Source organism: Canis lupus, chromosome 5 (assembly GCF_048164855.1).
Source record: "Canis lupus baileyi chromosome 5, mCanLup2.hap1, whole genome shotgun sequence".
NCBI classification, from domain to species: domain Eukaryota; kingdom Metazoa; phylum Chordata; class Mammalia; order Carnivora; family Canidae; genus Canis; species Canis lupus.
In genome coordinates this window covers 64,932,514-64,954,141 of record NC_132842.1, presented here as the reverse complement: position 1 = coordinate 64,954,141, position 21,628 = coordinate 64,932,514, and the positions used below count along the sequence as shown (strand labels likewise).

General features: G+C 51.8%; 1 protein-coding gene and 1 long non-coding RNA gene across 2 annotated transcripts; one reads left to right on the top strand and one right to left on the bottom strand.

The window, feature by feature from the left end:
- Positions 1 to 476: 476 nt before the first annotated feature.
- Positions 477 to 17,218, bottom strand: SALL1 (spalt like transcription factor 1). Its single transcript, XM_072827085.1, has 4 exons — positions 17,185 to 17,218; positions 16,061 to 16,153; positions 3,333 to 6,790; positions 477 to 2,101 (listed from the first exon to the last, which is right to left on the bottom strand). Exons 2-4 carry the CDS (start codon positions 16,134 to 16,136, stop codon positions 1,661 to 1,663), a joined length of 3,975 nt encoding a protein of 1,324 aa, XP_072683186.1. The 5' UTR covers positions 16,137 to 16,153; positions 17,185 to 17,218; the 3' UTR covers positions 477 to 1,660.
- Positions 16,886 to 21,335, top strand: LOC140633915 (uncharacterized). Its single transcript, XR_012031508.1, has 2 exons — positions 16,886 to 17,060; positions 21,158 to 21,335. It is a non-coding gene; the product is annotated as an uncharacterized lncRNA (long non-coding RNA).
- Positions 21,336 to 21,628: the final 293 nt, after the last annotated feature.

Below are 21,628 nucleotides of genomic sequence, written 5' to 3'. Positions count from 1 at the left end.
ATAACCCCCACTGCATCGGGCATTCTGCAGCCATGGGGCTTTCTCTGCCTGAAAAAAGCCACTGAATCAAGGGAAGCGGATCCAGCACCGTTGAAATAAACCTGAAATCTAAATGGGCCAAATGTCCTGCTTCAAGGATGACCTGTTCAGATGAAACCTCCAAGAACTGCTTTTTATTTCATTTTTCCTCCTTCTTGGGGGGGGTGGGGGTTGAGTGCCCAGATGAGTCATGGATGACTGGGGAAATATCTAGATCCTCCAAATTAAAAAGAGAAACGACAAAATGAAAGAGAAAGGAAAAAAAAAGCAAACCCACAGGCCCATGCAAACCTGTTTCTGTTACGCCTTTTACAATTCCTTATTTAGAGAGAGAGAGATACACACTCACATACACTTTACTGGTGCCTGGGGAAATGTTAAAATACATTTCGGGGCCTGGCTAAATAGAAATGCACTCTAAAAACACAGACACAGTATTTTGTTTTATCTGTTGCAAAAAAAAAATGTATTTGATTACTTGAGTAAAATTACAGTATCTCTGTTGTTAGTAAGTATTAAATGTTAAAGAAATTGGACCCCCCATTTCCTTTCAACTTTCCAAGAAAGTGCATGTAACAGTCCAATTTTGTTTTCTTCCATACCTAATACAAAATAAACAAACACTATACCTGCTCTCTTGATCAAGAAGAAGCATTTGCTCTTGTAAGGAACATATGTACATTTTAATGAAAGTGATATTTCTTATCGTATATACAAGAGCATCTACATTTTCTCCACTGACGGTTGTTCAAGATGCCATACTTAGCAGCATTGTGTAATTCCAGCACACATTTTCTATTGTGAATATACCTACAAGGCAAAATGTTACGTCTCAGTTTCAACTACCAAAACAACACTTGTATTTTCTCTAAAGAATTCTGCGTGCTTATTACTGTACAGAAACTTATCAACATTGAGGACGACTCAAGTAAAAAGCACAATACAAATAGCAGTTCAAAACGGAAATGGTTAAATCTACAAAAAAAAAAAAAAAAGCAGGTTGAATTTTCGAATCAAAATCAAAAAACAAAAACAAAAACAAAACCCCAAACCTTTCAAAGAACCACATTGATCAGTCTGTACTTTCAGTCCTTTGCTTAAATTTGTTTTGAAAGATTAGACAATGTGTTTGCTGATAAAATTCTCCAGCAGGATCAAAGTGTACATTTATATACAGACTTTATTAGAGATCTAATGCATCACTGAGGCATTGCATCGACACCAGATTCATATTAAACCGGATATAGAAAATAAGTTAATGCCAGATTAAGACCGCCTAGCAGGGCAACTTGCGATTGCCATAAATGTTACAGCAAGTTTATAGCACTCTAGTCAATTAGTATTTAGTCCAAAATACAGAAGACCAAAGTTAACGCTTGCATTCTGTTTGCAAAGCCAGGTTATATTCACTAATAAATAAGCTTTCTTATAACTCTAGAAGTTGAACAAGGTACAAAAGAATGTCTTCATAATGTTGTAGTTCATAGATCTGGGGGAACCAGAAGGGAAGGGGTAGGGGGTGGGGGGGGGACGGGCAAGGAGGAGGAGGAGGCAACCGTGGGTCTTGTTCTGAATGGGGTGTTGTTGGGGGGGGGATGCTGTTTCTCCAGCCAGAGTTGCTTTAACTTGTGACAATCTCTTTGCTGTCCTCCACGAAGCGGGTGAAACGGAAGTTGGTTCCGTTCTCGCTGCTGGCCATCTTCTCCAGGCCGGCCAGAGGAGCGCTGGGCTCTGAGTTCTGGAGCTTCTCCAGATTTCCCGTCAGCCCACTAATAGGTGAGCTGCTCCCGCTGCCCAGGCTTCCAGGAATTGGAGGGATGCCACCATTCTGAATGACGGAGATCTCATTGGCCTTCATGGCCAGCCCGTTGGAGAGCGCCGCTGCATACTGATTCCAGAAACTGGAAGGATCCCCGCTTCCTGACCTGGCCGCCAAATCCTTCTGGAACATTTCTGGGAACTTGACAGGATTGCCTCCTAGAAATGTCATGGGGCCATCCACAGAGAGCCGCCGACCCCGTCGCGCAGGGGTGCTATTCCACATGTGAGTGCCCATGTGTACCTGAGATGAGGCAGGGGAGGGGGGGGTTGGAAGGGGAAAAAAAAAAAAGAAGAAGAAAAAGAAAAAGAAAGAAGGGGAGAGAGAGAGAGAGAGAGAGGAAGGGAGAAGCTTAATAGTTGAATCTGTCTCAGCTCATATCCCAACACTCGACAAAGCCAGTGGCCCACATGTCTATTCTTATTAAAGTGCCAGACCGCGGAGAAGGGAACGGGAACCGTCCACTCCGGCCGCCTGGTAATAACGCGTGTGCTCTCCCCAGCCCTGGGCCGCCTTCCCTCTTCCTGGGCCAAGATGCCTGCCTTACTTACTCTTTTTTTATTACCCGTATTTAGCTTATAATGGCCTCAAGCAAGCCAGTCAGTCGCAGATAGCTCCTTTCAGGGTTAGAATTGTTATGTCCACTCTCATTGCGATGGTAAGTATTGTATCTGACACCCTTTACCCTATAAATGTCCTTTTCAGATGGGAAGAAAGTACCCCTCACAGATTGCCCATCGGAGGGCCCAAGCACGGCGAGCAAAGCCAGAAAGTAATTATTCATCTCGCATTACTGGCAGCAATCTCTAGAGAAAGACTCTGTCAACAGAAAAAATGTACACAGTAAGAGCGCTCAACTGTTGCTCTAGAACCTAAGCATATTTGCTTTTATTTCCAACACATATCAGCAGGAAATGTTGTATAATCAATTATCATAATGCCCATTAGCAGAGCAGTGTGACGTTATTGTTTTTTTTCGGGACGCAAGCCGTGCTGGACTGCGGAGTTATGAAAAATAGATGCATCCGCCGAGGAGGACGGTAATTATTAAGTGATACGGGCTGCACACAGGCCACGTGGAGGTCTTTAATCAATACCCCATGGCAACGCCGGGCTGTCTTGCTTGGTAGGTAAGGCAATTCATTTGGTGCACTTAGCGAGACAGCGGGGATGGGCTGCTATTTGGCTTAGGCGTACCAAACGATTGCAGGCGCTCTCACGCTCGGCAGGCCGCAGCCTGTCCTGGATCCCCAGGTCCCCGGCACGATCATGACCCACACGGGCACCCTTGTTTCTCTGCCGTCAGCCACACGTGGCAGGTACCCTCACGAGAACTCTCTCCCTGCATATCCTGCCTGTGGGGGCTGCTGGCTGGGGGTTGGGGGTGGGGAGCATGCATTACAGATAATCAATGGTGACCGGTGACAGGGCCGCTGGGTGGGTGGCTGGGTGAGGGACAGAGAGAGTGAGGTACCTTCAGATTGCCTTTTGTTGTGAAAGCTCTCCCACATATAGTGCAAGCAAAGGGTTTCTCTCCAGTGTGAGTTCGCTCGTGGATCTGCAGGGCGCTCGACGAGGAGAAGGTTTTGCCACACGTGTTGCAGTAGTGCTGCTTGGGAGTTCTCCTGGGCAGGGCTGGGAGCAGAACTGGGGACGTGGCGGAGGAGGACAGAGGCCCAGAGGGGACGTGACTGGTGGAGGTGTCCTTGCTGTCCTGAGGAGTGACATGCACGAAGCCGTTGACCTCTGTCTTGATGAGAGATGACAACGAGTTGGCGGGGATCACCGCCGAGTTCTGATTGGGGCCGAGGTTGGAACTGGGCTCGAAGAGCTGTGATGGTAGGTCCCGCATCTGATGTGTCAACATGTGCTGCTTCAAATTACCCTTTGTGGAAAAGCCGCGATTGCAAACTGTGCAAATAAATGGTCTCTCTTTGGTATGACTTCTGTAGTGAATGTCCAAGGCACTCTGACAAGCAAAGGTTTTGCCACAAATGTCGCAAGCAGTGTTTTTAAATTTACCCCGGTCTCTAAAAGGGAAGAGGATCCCCAAAGAATCTTCTTTGATGATTTTCTCTGCGTGACTGGATGTCAGATCCAAAGCCCCCCCATTCACGGGGGTGGGGGACAGGCCATTGGCAAACTCGCTAGGTACTGCTCTCTGTGGCTTCTCCTCCACGCTGGGTGACTTGTGCAGCTCCTGGGTGCTGTTGGATGGGGACAGAGCCTGCATGGAAGAGGTAGACTCTGAGATGGCCGGGCTGCCAGCACTTTGGCTCTCCATATCACCACCCACCGAGGACGAATCGTTGGTCAGGACGTCCCCCTCGACGGACCCATTCTCCACGGACTTCAGGCTGGCCTGCAGCTGCTCTGCCAGGCCGGCATTGATCATCTTCATCTGATTTTCCAAAGCAGCGATGCTTGACATCTCCAGGGGCAAAGGCGAAGAAGACAGGCTGTCTTGGGACGCATCCGCGGACTTGGGCGTGTCAGGGATGCTGCCCTCGGGACAGTCCTCCATGTTTTCATCGGAGAAGTTGTCCAGGTCGTCGAAATTCTTCTCGTCAAAGGAGCCCGTGTCTGACTCCATGGACTCGGGGTAGCTGTCGGGGACCGGGGTGTTGGGGATCTGACCGCCCATATGCATTCGAATGTGCTGCTGCAGGACCACAGCGTTGGTGAACTTCTTCTGGCAGATGGGGCAGGAATGCTGGACTCTGAGCGGGGGCATAGCACGATGGACACTATAATGGGTTTTAAGGTTCCCTTTCGTGGTGAAAGCCCGGCCGCAGATCTTACACTTAAAGGGCCTCTCCCCGGTGTGCGTCCGGTAGTGCATCTTCAAGGCGCTCTGACAACTGAGGACCCGGTGGCAGATGATACACTCATTGGGGTCCGTGGCCTTCTTGTCAATGTTCTCTACCAACTGCTGCAGCTTGGATGTCTCTGACGCCTGGGCCGAGTCCAGGAGGCCCCCAAACGGAAACTTCGCCTTGAACTGCTCAGACATGAGCGGCAGCAAGGGGTTGGTGAAGGCGGTGGCACTGCCCGGGCCACCGTCTGCTGCTGGGGAGCTCAGACAGCTGCTACTGGCCGCCGCGGCTGAGCCGGGGGCCAGGCCACTCTCTTCGCTTTTGCCACCGGAGGGTGGCACCGTGGACCCTTCGGCCTCATCTGCGAGCCCACCCAGGTTTCTGGGGGCCGGCTCGGGGGCCCCGGAGTCACTAGTGACTGAGCCTGGGGGGCTGGTGGCAGAATGGCTGATGGGGATGGGGGCTGGCTCTTCGGTCTTGATGAACGGTGTGAGGCTCGGGAGGGTCGGGGGCAACGGCAGGCCGACCGAAGTGGTCAGGGTGGGCAGGACCGGTTTGGTGTCTAGCCAGCTGGTGACCGGCTTTTCCGGAGGAATGGACATGCCGTATGGGATGCCGGTACTCGTGGGGATATTGTCCAGATGCTCAGGCACGGGATAGGGGTTCATCTGGATATGAGGGTATTTCTCTTTGTGGCGCTGGAAGTGGACTTTGAGGTTCCCCTTGGTGGAGAACCTGTTTCCGCAGATGTTGCACTTGAAGGGCCTCTCTCCGGTGTGGGAGCGCAGGTGGATCTGCAAGGCACTGTCGCTCCCGAAGACCTTCGCGCAGAACCTGCACTTGTGTTTGAAGAACGCCTCATCCGAAGTACTCTTCGCTTCGAAGGCAGTGACATTTGGTGGCTTGCTTTTTCTTTGCTGGGCCAAGGCAGACAGGGAGTTTAAATCCTCTGCAGTCGTTCCGATGTTGGGCAAGGGGCTGGGGAAAACCGAGTTAGCGGGGGCCGGCTGAGGTAGAAGTGGATTAGATGCAGGATTCAATAAACTGCTTATTGCAAAAGCTGGTGAGGATGACGCCGAGGCTGCCGGGTGGCCGGCGTGCGAGGCGCCAGCGCTCGAAGCCACTTTTTCCGAGGACGGGGTGGTCACCGCTGCCGCCAAAATGTTAATGTTGGGGGAAGAGCCGCTGTTGGGTGGAACGATGGTGTGGCCGGAACTGCTCTGAGGTAGCTGGATGGGGGGGAGCTGTTTCACGCCGCTGATGCTGGCAGACTGGCTGGCGAGGCTCTGTGCTAATCCAGCTGCCGCCGCCAGCTGCTGAGATAAATGGGAGCTTAGTGTGGACAAGGGGTTGGCAGATGTTCGTAAAGCCCCTTGAGGAGGACTAGGAGACGTTGGCAAGTCTGCGTTCTGAGAAGCCAACAGCAGTATTTGGTGGCGGATCTGTTCGATCAGCTGCAGCTGGTGGATCTGCTGCTGCTGCAGGGCCAGGAGCTGCTCCATGAGGGCCGGGACGGCCAGCTTGCCCCCGGAGGCCCCGCTGCACCTCGCTTCCTGGGAGAACTGGGCCACCGCCACCTTGGTGCTCTGCAGGTTCTCAATGATGACATTGCTGTTGATCACGGAGAAGTTGCCCAGTGTCGTCAGGTCCCCGAGTTGAGGTAGAGAGGTTGTGATCGCTGAGGTACCTGTGGAGGGGCCGCCGCCGCCGCCCGGCGTGGCACCGCTGTTGCTGCCACCGCCGCCGCTGCCACCGCCGCCGCCGCCCGGAGCGCCACCGCCACCTTTGTTAGCCCCCGGGGCCTCCACCTCCATGGACTCTTCCCTGTCGCGGCCGCGGTGTTCCGAAAGGTCACTGCAGTCGGCCTGATCTGTTTTGTTAGCGGGGTCATTCATTTGTGGTTCATCGGGATGATGCTCGGGAGGGGGAGTGGGAGAGAAGGTTTCGGGTGGGGTGGCCGGGCTCTCATTGACGATTAAAACTAATTGATTTTTAGTACAGTTCTTCTTGTGGAGCAGAAGATCTGACAATTCAAAGAACTCGGCACAGCACCGGCCACAGACGTGGGCGTCCTTGCTCTTGGTGGTGCGATTTGGTTGACCTTTCTCTGTGTCTCCTGCAAATATCAAAAGGTGCAGGGTTAGAAAGGGGGCCAGGGCACCCCGGGTCACCCGTGACTGCAAAACAAGGAGGTGGAGGCTGACCAATCGTGTTCTGTCTTCCAAACTCAAAACTCTGGCCCCTGAAAACCAGTCGATTGCACCTAAGAACGTTCATAATTAAATTTTGAGGGTGTGGAGGAGTTCCTATCATCGGGTATCTCAGATAGCCAAGGTCTTCAGATAATCCATCAAAATATAAAATACTACGAACTGAAGACATTGGTGCATAATGAAATTCCATAGCAAAACATTGATTTCCAATATTTTATACACCTTATTGTCTACTCATCCAGAGAGGGTCCGGCAACCATTCTGAGGACTTATTAGCCTCTTGAGTTTCTGTCAACCTTATTCATTTTCAACTGATTCAAAGATATCTGTGACAGTTTGTTCTGTCACTAAACTAATTTGTAGTCATTCAGGTTCCAATCAGTTGTTGACGGGGCGGGGGAGGGGGGGTGGGGAGGATGCATATCACCAAGCAGAAGACTGACACCTTAAAAATCACCTCCAGCCCCTACCTAGAACCTGAGCCAAGGCTGATTGGTGACAAACACACTTTAGCCACATCAGTAACAAATCCTCCAGACTGCTCAAGACTCCGCTGAATACAAACAAGAAAGCAAAGCAACACACACACACACACACACACACACACACACACACACACGGAAGAGAAACACAATGATCATAATCCGTTACAAGGCCTGCCTGGCACCTATACATCACCCCATGGCATGTTTATTTTTAAAATTAAAGAATGCGGCCCTGGCTACCATTCTGCTCTTCAAGGAATATATGCCACTGTGCTCCAAATGGCAACGCTATGCCTCTAAATATTTCATCAAAAATGCTCTCTATATCTATAAAAACTGGCACAAGATTTACATTTCTGATTCAACAGCAACTTCTAGAAGGATGTGCCATTAAGGGGAAGGGAAGAAATAATTCTTGGTTTCGAGTTTGGAAAGGCTGTGCAATTCTCCTTGTCTGAATGCCTTTAAAAACAGTTTGCTCTTAACTGTTATCAATTGTTTAACAGATTGTCCTGAACCTTTCATTATAAAAATCCCTTTATTTCATGTTTGTTTCCACTGGTTGCTCAGATTTCTTCTCGCTAAGATCCATTTGTAAATTAAACATAAAAATCTCCAACTCCAAGCTAACATCCTATTCAAAGACAGGATGGAGTCCCATTGTTTGCCCAGCATGGGGAACACCAACTTCTGTTGTACAAATGGTGTGTGGTCATCTCCGAAGGCTGTGAAAAAAAAAAAAAAACTGTTTAATTCAAGGATTACCTCCCTGCATGCTTTTCTGCAGAACTGAATCAGATAATAGTTAGTTTCCATGACTTCCAAATTGAATCTCCCAGAAAACTTGCAGGGAGGGAAAAAAAAAAAAAAAAAACCCCAACTAATTGCAAATATGAATAAATACAGATTCAAAATGTTGCTTTTTCGGTAAACTTCAGAGTCAACTCAAAAGAGTCAGCCATTTGCCTTTTCGTAGTAAACATCCAAAAAATAAAAAAATAAAAATAAAAAGCTTGAGTATTTTTACATTCCAGAAAATATAATTAATACCTAAATTCTAACTTCTGGAAATTCCTTTAACTCTATTTGTCTTGAGTGATGCCCAAGTTGATGAGAAGCCCCGGTGAAGTATGCCAAATGTATGCACACTTTATTCACTGGGAGTGTTATTTGAGTAGCTAAGTTATACTTAACAAGCTAGCTTTTCTAATACCCATCTTTTAATCTCCACAAGGGTATAGAGCAAAATGCATTAACAATACCAAACAAATCTTAGCTGTAGCAGAAAATACCAATAATGATTCAGTTTTAATTTAATGTTTAATCATCCTAATTGGCACCGGATTCCTGTGCACATCCAAGGTGCTGTTTTAAGCACTTTCTGTCTCTCTCCCTGCCTTAAAATAATGTAAACAAAATATTAAACGAAATTCGCTGAAGTTATGTTGCTTAACTTGGGACAAAAATAATGTGACAAAAATTCTGTTTAAAGCTTCTTATTTTGACAACCAATTTTAAATGATGCATCCATTTCAGATGCTTATTTTAAACTAGGAAATGCAATTCCTAATATATTCAACAGAAATGTTATTTCTTTCTCTTTGCACATTTCCATATGTAATGGTTATGTTTCCATCTACTTTTACAGCCAATTATGAAGGAACAAAAGCTATTCTGTTTGTTCACACATTTTCAACAAAATGCATTAAAACTATTATGTCAGCATGTTCTATTAAGCTCTGCATTCAGTGGAAAATACTTTTCAACCAGCTCACATTTATCAAAACATAAAGCCACTTTAAAACACAGTTTTGCTTGGTCAGCTGGGCTTAGACAAATAATGACAGATTCAGAACTAAATAACTAGCAAGGGAAATCAGAAAACTGACTTCATCAATTGTACACATTACAATGTAGTTGCTTCAAATATTTAGCACATCTGTGTTCACGATTAAAGGGCATTTTAATTCTTTATAACTTGCAAACATCTGATATTCTCATAATATATAGACAAAATAAAAAAAAGGTTACTTTATAGGATTTAGCTGATTATTACTTTCCTGCGCTCCAATTCTGGCATTTGTGCTGCTTCAAGACTCACTTGAGAATTTTCAAGTTTTTCAACCTGAACATTTTTATATTTAGGATTGTGCTAACTGGACGGAAAATGTAGATGCTTAAAAATAAATGCCTGCTTGCTTCTAAGAAAGAGACTGTGTTAAAAAGCTGCCCATGTTTTAAGCTTGGATTTTCACAACATTTTAATAAGCTGACATTTGATCTCACTGTAGAGTCGACTAATTTAATCTCCTGATGTTTATGAACGCCCCCCCAAAAAAAAAATCCAGTATCTATTTTGATTTATTTCAAAAGCAGGTGTCGCTATACTGTAATAGCTCTTAACTTTCAATCTATCTGCGTTCTGAACTGAATTGCAATGAAGTAGCTCAACAACAACAAAGACAAAGCATGAGGACTAGTTTGAATCTTTAACTACCAGAGGGAACATTTTAAGTTGTAATAAGACACACACACACACTAAGGTGTTCTAATTCATTTTTCTGACCGTCTGCTATCTTGTTTCTCAGTAATCTGTTACACAGGATTGCAACTGGTGACCCCATTATAGTAAATACAGTTGCCTCGTTCCCTGTACTATGGTGAAAGTAACATTCCAGGTCCTTTTCTATGGAGCTTGCATACAAATTAATTTTATAATCCTAGTCAGGCAGGAAAATGTGAGAAGTAGTGGTTTGCTAAGTTTGTACACACAAAAAGATATCTGGAATTTTTCTGGGATTTTTTTTTTTTAAGTTTCTACTTTTTTTAGAGGAGAAGGGGCTGACCTTACAGCTCCATCCAATTTATACTAAAATCCCAGATGTTTTAAGTCTTATACTATTTAGGTACTTGACACCCAATTCAAATTTGTCAGTTTCTCATCATCTCAACCTAACATTGCAGAATAGGAGGCAGAAAATTGAAGTGTTCCAGTATATCTGTCTACTGTGAAAACAAAAATAAAACTATGCCCCACACAGCAAGGTTTAGCCAGCCAGGAAAAAAACAAAACAAAACAAAACAACTCTATTCTACCGCATTTAGTCTTCTTTGCTGGAGCTCTTCAGAAAGATCCTTCACTTTACTTTCCACTGCCTGAAGATCCCATGAACATTTTTAATAGAACCTCTCAGGATTGTGATTTTGGAGCTTATCATTTTTACAGGCTGTCCCTCGCCGTAGACCAATTTAGAAAGGCCATCACCAGCATTTTTGATTGACTGCTGTTTTATCTTTTTCGTAGTGTTATAATAACGTACATACATATTTTAGCCCAGACCTGGGAAAAGCCTACATCTGAGGGTCAAGCGTAAGAGGCCAAAGAAATTTCAAGCGCTCCAACGTATGCCCTGCACACTCTGTGTGATAGTGTCTTAAGTTTTCCTCTCTGTTATATGCAACCAAATGACACATTACTGGCTGGCTTCAATTCCCTCCGCGTTCTGGCCAGGATTAGGGTCTTGTCTCGTAGAAGAATACAAGTGATATCTCTGGGAAAAAAATAAATAAATAACACCCGGGACAAGACACTCCTTTGAGAGCTGCGATACAAGCCCCCCTCATGGACACAATAAACGGAAGGGGGAAAATGTCTTCCCCTTGGATGAATCAAACCGAACACTAGATGGGGTTCCAGTTGCAAGGGTTTGGTGCAAAAACTTTGCGGCTTTCCTATTCCAGTGACGCGTAAAAAGAGAGACTCCTTAAGGCGAGATCTAAACTTTGACTACATAAACATTGGCAAAGGCACAAGAAACTAAATCCCTGTTGTTTGAGGGTAGAACTGAGCTATGGGGACTACCTGTCAATCTTCTCCTTTGGGGGTCTGGCATCTGAGGGTGACGGGGGAAGAAGGTTAGGAAAAGAAGCCAGGCTGATAAGGTGAAACTAAAATAAACTACCAACTTCCTGCTAAGTGACTAGCAAGACTCAATTTGGGGGTCACTGGGAAGATACTGAAGGACATATTATGATCTGGACCTTGTCACCTTTGCATAGGAGGAGGCTAGCAAAGGTTAAAACAGCTCGACACGTTTAGCTTTTCTAAAGCCTGGCACCACACACTTTTTTTCTGTGTGTGTTGGGGGGGGGAGGGGAGGGGTGCTGGGGCTCCGGGTAATTTACCATCTCCGCTAAGCTGCTACATTCCTCCAGTTTTGGTGAAGCTAAGAGAGTTTTGGGAGATGTGGCGAGCAGTGCACCAAGCCATGTCTTAGGAAAACTGAATGAAGACTGCAGGAGGACTTTGTTCTGGTTACTACATACTGGGCTTTGAACCATTTCAAAAAACTTAGCAGACTGGGGACTCTGGCTGGCTGGCTGGCTGGCCTGCTGGAGTTCCCACTAAGATCTCCACCGGGAGAAACGGGGGTTTCTGCCTCCTAAAGGGCTCCTGGTAAAGAGGACTTGCTACCTGCAAACGTAGAAAGAAATGAAATAAAGTCCCCGAAGAGTAACCTATAAATTGGCACTTGTGCCTATAAACCATAGGAGAAACTTGCTGTGCAAGACACTGTGAGACCCTCAGTATCACCAATTCACTTTTGCATACATGCTTTCACGCCCATGTACACTTTGCTTGTTGGTAGGTTTGTTTTTAACATTTTAGAAAGTATTTGCAGCCCGAAGCAAATCCCTCCAAAACAGTTTGCGTTCTCTCATCCAGAATCTTCCATTATGCCACAAACTTAAAATAGGCCTGATGAAACACGAATTCTTTCCAACTGCCTTATCGTGCAGGTGTCGGTTTTTCAAAAAAAGCAATTAATTATAGTTCTCTCTAACCTTTTAGGCCCAGAAATCAATGTCTTGCCATTAAGCTGCTCACAATGAGTAAATTACTTTGGTAAATAATAGAATTTCATTATTAATATAAATAAGAGGAATGTTTATGATACTTTATACGAGTCAATGTTTTATCTTGAGTTCGGGATGTTTTTATCTTTCTTCCAATATTATCTTTCCTTGCAAGAGCTGATCACCAAAATACTGTAATAAATGAATGGACTCTGAATGGGCCATGCCTGTGGTTACTTGAATCTTAAAAACACCACCCAAGGAAGAAAAACCCAACAGACACACACATCTCTCTGAAAACTAGAGCTTAGGAAAGAACCAGCACAGAAAAGCATTAGATTCTAATATTCCCCTTCCTCAAAATTATGTATCTAGGTAAATTATTTTTCTCATGGCAGTAATCTTCCTACAAATAATTTGAGACTTGTTGAATACCATTTAAGAGACAAGTAACATGTGTCATAATCTTGGTTTCATAAGAAACAGAAAAATTTCCCAGTTTAATGTAGGGGGTTCCTGGTATTACAGCTGAATTAAAATATGAACACTGCAGGACTGACCAAATAATCTTGTTTTCTTGAACTTGTTCTGAGGGAGTTATCCGTGTGGCTGTTTTGCATGGCTCTGGTTTTCTTTGTATACGCATGAACACACACACACGCACATGCACACGCACACACAACACATGCATGACACACAGAGCAGCAGCTCTGGCTGCTCTCAGCCTGAGTCTCTGCTTCTGGGCTCCCATGACTTGGAGCCCACAAACTTTTCTAGGTCCCGCTCTAGGTAGAAATCATCATGTTTGAGGTGCCAGCGTATGTCAAGGACACCAACTGCATTTAACTTTGGTTTGTTCGAGGTTTCACTGACCATATTTTCAGACCATTTCAAGACATGAGAAAAAGGTAACATGTTGAGTGAGGCGCATGTTGATTGAGGCGCCGTCTTCCAAAAAATTTAATAACCTTTATATATGTGAACAAAAAAAAGCCAACCCAAAACAAAACCAAAAAGCACACAAAACCACCCCAAACCTCAACAACTTGGTGTAGTGTGTGTCCTGTGTAGGGAGATGAATAGAGATTGCTGAATTCCTTGCAGAAAAGGTGGTGACTTTTGAAAGGTAACTTTGAGAGATGCCATGTACTCTCAGGGTCCACTATCTCCCCACTATTCCCAAATAAAAAAGCGTAGAGTGTAGAAGGCCCTCCTGTAAGTCAGACGCTGAGGAGGATTAGTTGTGTACTAATATTATTACAACATACTAAATCCTGTAACCCTATTACAAAATCTACCCTCTAGGCAGCTTCCCCCAAACTTATTGTTCAACCATGTAAAAACAGTGATAACTTAAAACCATTACCACCGAAGAAAAAGAGGGGGTGGGGAGAGGTGAGAAAGAGCCAGGAGGGGAGTGCTGGCCACCGGGCCCCTAACACTTTACTGCTTCTTAGGACAATGAACTAGCTTTGGGGGAGAAAGAATGGGAAGAAAAAAGAAAGAGGGAGGAAGGAAGAAAGAAAGAAAAAAGAAACTTGATTCAGTTACTTAATTAACTTACCTCAAAGCTCAAATAAACTTAAAAAAAAAAAAAGTCCTAATAAATAATAATGGTAAGAGGTAGTGAACTCCTTTTATGCTATCGCTTTATGAGAAGCCTTAACTATTAAAAATTCCGGATTTAGAAGGCGACCGGAGAAAGGCAAGGATCTAGCAGGCATCATTTCTCCGCGAAGCCCGAGTCTTTCTTCTCCTTTTTTGAAAATGTATGAAATCGGTAAAAATGGACCAAAAAAAAAAAAAAAAAAAACCAACCCCAAAACAAACAAACAAACCCAAACCCCAACAAAACAAAACAAAACCCGAAAAACTCTTTCTTCTCCGTTTGGTTTTTCCTACACCAACTGGGAACTTGAACAGTGTTCTGGGGTGGAAGGTCTCACAAGAAACTTTAGGAAAAGACGGGTGTGGGGGCGAGAAGCAGAAGAAGCCAGCCGAGAAAACCCGGAAAAATATTCGGAGCTCGTGCTGCGGCCTGGGGTAATTTCACCCCGATTTGCCTCGCGTCCCGGGATTTGCCTGGGGTGGCAAGCGGGATTCGGGGACTGAGAAATTGCAGCGACTCTGGGGTATGGCTTGAAGCTCGAAAAAGTACTGGGGCGGGGGGGGGGGGGAGGCCGGCAAATATTGTAAACAGTTTTCTTAATCGGTCTCAGTTCTCCCCGGATTTCTAACAGGGACCCCCACGCCGGGAGTCCCGCTTCCCGACAGCCGGGGTGACGGCAGCGGGAGTCCCTTGGCTTCGGTGCCGGGGCTCTGCGCGGCTCCCCGCGCCCCAGGTCTACTGAGAAGCAGGCCTCTTGGGAAGGAGCCCGAGCACCTCGGGGCCCGGGCGGCCGCAGAGTTTGGTGGACAGAGGTGCCGACCTAAGGGCACGCCTCCGAGCCCTGTCGGGGTCCAGTCCCTCCTCCATACCCCCAGACGCAGCCCGAGGCTCGAGCATTCCGAGGGGCGCCCGGGGCCGCGGAGAGCCCGGCGGGGTTGCCCTGGTCCTCCCGCCGCCGAGAGGCGAGCACCGTGCCGGGGACCGACCCGGGCGCCGCTGCTGCGCCTCGGGCGCTGGGCCTGGCAGCGCGGAGGCCCCGAGAGTGAGCCACGTTCGGGGACGAGGAGGGATTCGAGGTGTGCTCCCTGCGGACCCCAAATCCCCAGCCGGGACCTCTCCTACTCTCGGCCTCGGCGCCCTCAAACAAACTTTGTTCCAGACTTGTTCATTCCCTTCGGGACCACGCAGTTGTCGCCTCCATCCGAGAAAGCGAGTGCCTCTGTTTCGGGAGGGGGGGGGGTCCTCCTCTGGCCTGAGCGCCCCCCCACCCTACCCCCAGCCCTGGAGAAAGACCCTTAGGGTTCCTGGAAGTACAGGGTACCACGATCCTCAGCGGGCGCACACTCAATGTAAAGATTTCTCGGGGGCGGGGGGTGGGGTGCATGTACTGGGGGAAAAGATGCGGGAATAAACTTGCGTAGCCGGACCCCAACGCCGTTCCCCGTCAGCCTACACTGTGCCTCCGAAGCAACCAGCCGCGAAGAGCCCTCCCCACCCCTGCCCCGACCCCGGCGTGTCCGGCATCGGCGCCCCGACACAGGTCCCCGGCCTCCGGCAGCCCTGAGCCCCTAAAGGCACCCCACGCCCCTGCGCGGGCCCAGGTGTGGTGTGAGCGCTTGGGGGGGCGCGGCACAGGGGGCTCCCCCGCGCTGGGACTCAGCCCCGGGCACCCGGTAAACTTCCTTCCCGCAGGCAGCAGGGCCGGGGCGGCGGGGGCCGGCCGGGGGGCCCCCGGGCACCGAGCGGGGAAGCGCCAGGGGCCCCGCGCGGCCGACCTCCGCCCGCCCCTCGCCGACCGGCCGCCCGGGCCCCGGCCGCCGCTCCCCGGAAAAGCCGGGCCGGAGGAGCCGGGCCCGCGTGCCCGCTCCGCTCCCCCCGGGGGGACCCAGCAACTCCGGAAAGATCCTGCGGGGAGAAGTGTTTGCTCTCCCCGGGCCGGGGGGGGGGGGCGGGGGGGAGCCCGGTGCAGGCAAGTTGGAAATTAAAAGAAAAAAAAAAAAGAAAGAAAGAAAGAAAGAAAAGAAAAGAAAAGAAAGGAAAGGAATGAAGGAAGGAAAGGAGGAATCCGCCGAGTGGGCAAGGCGAGCGGGGACGCGGCGGCGGCGGCCGGGGCGGTGGGCGCGGGGGCCAGCCGCGTGTGCGTGGGTCCGGGTGTGCGTGAGTGTGAGTGCGAGTGCGTGTGTGTGCGTGTGTGTGTCCGCGGCGCGGGCCGGAGCACTCACCATCTCGCCGGGGGAGCGAGGCCACTTCGGGGTCGGATTGGAAATGCTGAGGCTTCGCTTGCTTCCTCCGCGACATGCTGGCTCAAACATCAGCTGGGGCAGAATAAAAAATTACTAAAAAAAAATCTTCTCAAAATTACGGAAATCGAGCGGCGGCGGCGGCGGCGGCTCCCCCCGCCCGCCGGCCCGCCCGCCCCCTCCCCGGCTCCCCGGCCCCGGGCGCAGCGCGCATGTGTCCTGCTATAATTATGATTATCAATAATGCATTGCGATTAATCATAGAGGGGCTCTTTGAAAGGCGATTGGCACCGGGCCAGCGCTATTCAAACCCGCTCGCCTTAATCAATTAGTTCGTGATTTGCTGCAGACCCCTGTCTCTCCGCGCGCTGGCCCAATAAGCCGGCCGCGGGGCTGGCTCTGCGCGCCGCGCCGCCCGACACTGGGTTAACCCTCTTCGCGACCGCCCGGGACTCCGCGGCCCGGCCGCCGCGGGCCTTCCTCCTCGCCTCTGCGCGCCCGGCGCCCCGGCCTGCGCCCCCCCGCCCCCGCCCCCCCCCATCGCAGGCTGGGCCGACCCGAATTAGCATGCCCTCCCCGGAATTAAGCCTCCCGGGTGGGGGGCGGGGGGTGGGGCCGGGCGGCGGGGGCTGGAGACCCGGGCTGCGGGCGCGCGGCGAACTTCCCAACTCCGGCGCTAGGCGCGCCGGCCCGCGGGGGGAGGGAGTCCCGTGGCGGGATTTGGGCGGGGGGGGGGAGAGGAAGTCCCGTTTCGTGAGTGTTTCTTCGTTTCTTTAAGAGCTACCAGAAAGCAGCCCACCCCCACCCCATAAAAAAAAAAAAAATAAGCGAGTGGGGAAGAGCCAGCCCCACGCCGGTCCGCCTCCCGCCCGCGGCCCGGCCTCCCTCCCGCTGGCCGCCTGGCTCGGCGCTCCTTCGCCCCGAGTTCTCCATCCCCTGGATCGCGGGCTCGCGGGGGCGCGGAGAAGAGGATCGAGGAAAGGTTTGGGAACGTGATGGGTTTGGGGCTTTTGGAGGGGGGAGGGGCGACTCTCCCGCCACCCGGATCCTTCTCAAAGGGCCCCGATCTCCCAGCCCCTCGGTGCTCCCTCGCTCCCTTTCTCTACCTCGGACATTCCCAGGACAATTAGGGCTGAAGTTTTCGGGAGAAGCAGCCCCGAGCCCGTGGGATAAGGGGCGGCCCGGCTCCGCCCAGGACCCCTCCCGGACCTCCCCCCCGGCTGCCCCGGTTGGCTGCAGGGCGCGTCACTCCGCGGGGAGGCGGCGGCGGCGGTGGCGCCGCCGAGCCCGGGGCGGGCGGAGAGCAGGGACCGGCCTGGGATCCGAGTTCAGCTCCAGCCGGGGGGAGGGGAGGGGCCGCCGCTTACCCTGGACGCTGCAGCCCGCCCCTGGCCTCGGGAGGCGCGGCCCAGGCCAGCTCGGCCGTGGGCGAAGCCAGTCCCCGGGACCCCGGGCTCCGCACCCTGGGGGGAGGGGGCCGCGCCCCAGGCTCCTAGTAACCAGGTGGCCACGCCGAGCCGTGGGAGTGGGGGGGGGGTGCGTGGGGGGGGGGCCTCCCGGTCCGCAGCTGTCTGGCCCGATGGAAGCTCGCCTCCATCTCTCCGGCACTTGCCGAGCGCGGCACCCAAACTTTTCGCACTAGCTCCGTCTCCCCAGGCTGAGATGCAGCCTCCCTACCCGCGCCCCGGGGTCCGGAATCGGGAGCGTGGGGCCCGCACCCCCTCCGCCGGGCTCCGGCGCCCGCGAACCTGAGGCTCAGTCCTCGGCTCAGCCTAGCTCTCTGCCCTCGCGCCTCGGGGTCTGCTCGCTCCAAGGCTCCCGAAGTCCTGCGCCCGAAGGACAAACTAAACTTCGCTCGAGTAATGGGGGAGGCGGGGGGTGCAGATACACAATCCCTGCCCTATCTCGCTATCGGGAGAAGAGAGGGCTCATAAGGACGCCCCAATTCGGGAGCGCCCTTGAGTCTGGAGAGCACCACAGTCGGTTCGCGCGAAGTGGGCACCAATCTTTCCAGTAGTTTCGGGTGCTTCGGACCTTACCGCTCTCCCCCAAATGACTCTTAGCTTCGTTGATCTTCAGTCTTTTTTTTTTTTTTTTTTAATTATAAATCTTTTGTGTGCGGGTGCGGGTGGATGTTTCTGTTTTCCTCCCGGCGACTTTTTTTTTTTTTTTTCATGTTGTAACTTCTCTCTTTCTTTATTCTTGTTCGCCCTTTCTTCACCTTTTCTCCCTCTTATTTTTCTTCTCTTCTGCCCTCGCTCGGTCCTTCCCCCGCCCCCCCCCCCCACACTCCCTCTCTCCACCTCGCTCTCCCTTTCTCCCCAGGTCCTGTTGGTTACAGTAGATTTTGATAAAAAGACGAACGAAGCTATCAGTGGGGCTGATGTTGAAGAATGAAGATAATAATGTTTCCATAGGTGGTGCTTCAAATGCCATTATTTCTCACTGAATATTTAAAGAGATCCCTCGGCAAAGATGGATCTGCGTGCTCCTGGGGTGCGAGCCGCTCGCTTCTCCCAGACCCCCGGGAAAGTGTACAGTTACACGTGCCAATCCCGCACCGCCCCCCCCCACCCTTGCAAACTGTGGTCCTCGCACACAGCAGCCCGCACCATCCCAGGTACACCAACGTGCCCGTACATATATGCACTTGCACACTCGTTTCTCTGACTGTGCCTGCACTTGGAGCCGCCCGCATCCGTCTCTAACTCTCTTGGCTTCTTGAGAGTCCGGGCCTCCGGGTCACCGCGTGCTGTCAGGATCCAAGCCGAGCTGGCGATCCCGCAAACCCCTCTTCGCGGTGCGCGCCGCGTGCGCCCCGGGAAGCTCTCGGAACAGCTTCACACGTGTTCGTTACTTGCTGCGTTATTAAGATGGGGGGGGGGGCAGAAAAGCCTTCCCTCCCCCCAAAACACCAAAACAAACAACCAAACGAAATGCACACGCAAAAGCAGCTTCGCGATGTCTAAATTAAAAATGGGCGAGCGGAGACCAATTAATTGGGGGGATCCAAACTTTAACAACTTTTTTCGTTCTTTTGCGTCCTCGACGGTGGAGAGGCGGGCGTCTCGCTCCGTGCGCGGCGTCCCCCGCTAATTTCTTGTTTGTTTTCTTTCCCTCGGTGGCCGGGAGAGAGGAGAGGAGAGGGGAGGTGGAGGAGGGGGGATGGGAGGAGGGGGATGGTCGGAATGGCGGGGAGAGGAGAATTGGTCTTTATTGTTGATGGCAATACATCAATTACGGGCCATTGTCTGGGGCCCAAGTTCCGCGGTTCGCTGACGCGGGCCCTGCGATGTCAGGGCGCGGGTGAGGCTTCGCGTGCCGCGAGGCAAAGAAATAATTAAATTAATAAAAACGGAGACAGAGCGGGGGGTTGGTTTTTACTTTTGAGCGCGGGTCGAAAGAAGGCAGCGAGTGCGAGCGAGGTGCTACAGCGGGAGCCGGTCCCCAAGCCTCGCTCACCCCAGTGACCTGCGCGCTCTGTAGGGGGTCGCGCCGGCCGGGGCCAGGGTGGGGCAGCTGCTGGGGGAGCCAGGCTGACGCGGGTCGGACTTGCCCTTTCCACAAGAGGGCCTGGTACTCAGGGGCTGATCTGAGCCGGGGAATGGGGGTGGCCCGAAGGGAGGCTGCAGCTGCGCCAGGGTCGTGACCTCGTGGGCCAACAAGAACCGCACCCGGGGGAGGCGCTTGGCGAGTTTTGCAAACTCACATTTGGGGGCTTGATGTCTGTGTTTCTACTAATGCGTCTCCTCGGTTTTCCCAGACCCAGAGGGCCTCGGTGGGTTGGCAGACCGAAGGGCTGTGCCCCAAGGCCGCGGGCCACGACCGAGTTCCCAGCGAACGGGTTTCCGAGCCTCTCTCTGCTTCCTCCCAGATCCTGGGAAGGGGAGAGGGTGTTGGGCCTCCCCTTTCCAAGGCCTGCCTCTCCCACCTGCAAACCTATCTTATGCTGGCCCAGTCTGACCCCAGATTTGGGATGGAGCCTGGAGTGAGGCCTGGCCTGGGCCCGGGACCCTCCTTCTCTTGCCGCTGTCGCTGGTTGGGCACCCCAGAACTGAAGGACGCCCCCACGCGCCCTGGCCGCGCCCCTGCTTCCTCGGCCCCAGGCCCCAGGCCCCGCGGGCTCCCGGCCCGAGGCTAGGAGGGCAGGAGAGGAGGTTTCGTTTTCTTGTGTCAAGCAAAAAACGGCGAAAAGGCGGCAGCGGTGCCCCGGGGGTGGGGGTGGAGGCGCATCGATGGTATCAACATTATTGATGGGGAAATGTTTAGGGCAGGGGCCCGGAGATCAGGTTCCCAGTCCCTCCTCTACCCGGAGGTGGGAGGGACGGAGTAGGGGCCGCGGGGCGGCGGCGGAGGCGGCGGTGCTGGTGCTGGTGCTGGTGCTGGTGCTGGTGCTGTGTGTGTTGGGATGGGGACGCTTGGACGCACCCGCATTAACCACTCCTGGGGCTTATCTGTATTTTTCTGATCTGAAAGTTTGGGAAGGAAGGGGGGCCAGAGAGAGAAAAGGATTGACTCGGCTAGTTACTAGCCCTTAGAACTCTTGGCTAGGGCTGGGGCTGGAGGGGCGGAAGGAGAGAGCCTTAAAACTGACCCAAAGCACAGACCAAGTTTGGAAACCCCACCGGCGGCTCGGTTACTTTCCACGCCCCGGGGCTTCGCTTCCCCAGGAGTTTCGGAAACTCCTTCCTCGCCCGAACCGCGGGCGCCCAAAGCCTCCACCTCGCCTCGGCCACGGGAGAGGCTTCGAACCTGGGGCCTCGGGGAGCGGGCTGGGCGGGGGGGGTGCCCCGGTCCCCGCGGAGTCGAAGCCGTGCGCGCCGGGCGCGCTCGCTCCCCAGCAGCCAAGTCGCTGCGGCGAAAAGGCGCACTTTCAGGGGGACTCCCGCCGCCCACAGCCAAGGGCTATCTCCAGACCGGCGCCGGGTGCCGCGCGGGGACCAGGCGCCCCGGCGCCGGCTCCGGCGGGAAAGTGAGCCGTGGCGAGCGGAGGGCGGGCTTGGTCACCACCCGCACGCCTCCCGGCCCGAGGTCCCGTGCAGCCTGCCCGCGGCAAACTTCCTCTTCCATCTCTTGCAGGGCCATCCGCACGGCAGCATTTAGAAGCTGACTTCGCTGGCGACTGCAAGTGCCTGCGATTTTTGCTTCCCGTCCACATTCGGCGTCTTGCACTTAAATTCGCTGCGCCCCGCATGCAACAGTGCCTCGCTAAGGGGTCTCTGGGTACAAAATTCCTCCCAAAGGAAATGTCTCGAGGTACAGAAAGTGGAAAAGATTAATCGAATTTATAAAAAAGAAAACCTTTGCTTCCTTTGGGTTAAAATCCCATTGCGGTTTTTCTCAGCGTGGAAAAAAAAAAATATCATCCTGCAACAGAGTGTAGCTAATTCCTGGAACCTAGTAGTAGGATGTTCAGAAAGCCCAGCAGGGCTCGCAGATTCTCATCTTTGAGCTCAAGAGGTAGGACCTTTGGATCCAGTGAAAAACGATGAGTTCTTCTGTCATCTGCTGGGATTGGGTGTGAGATCTGTGGAGCCCTGGACTCTGTGT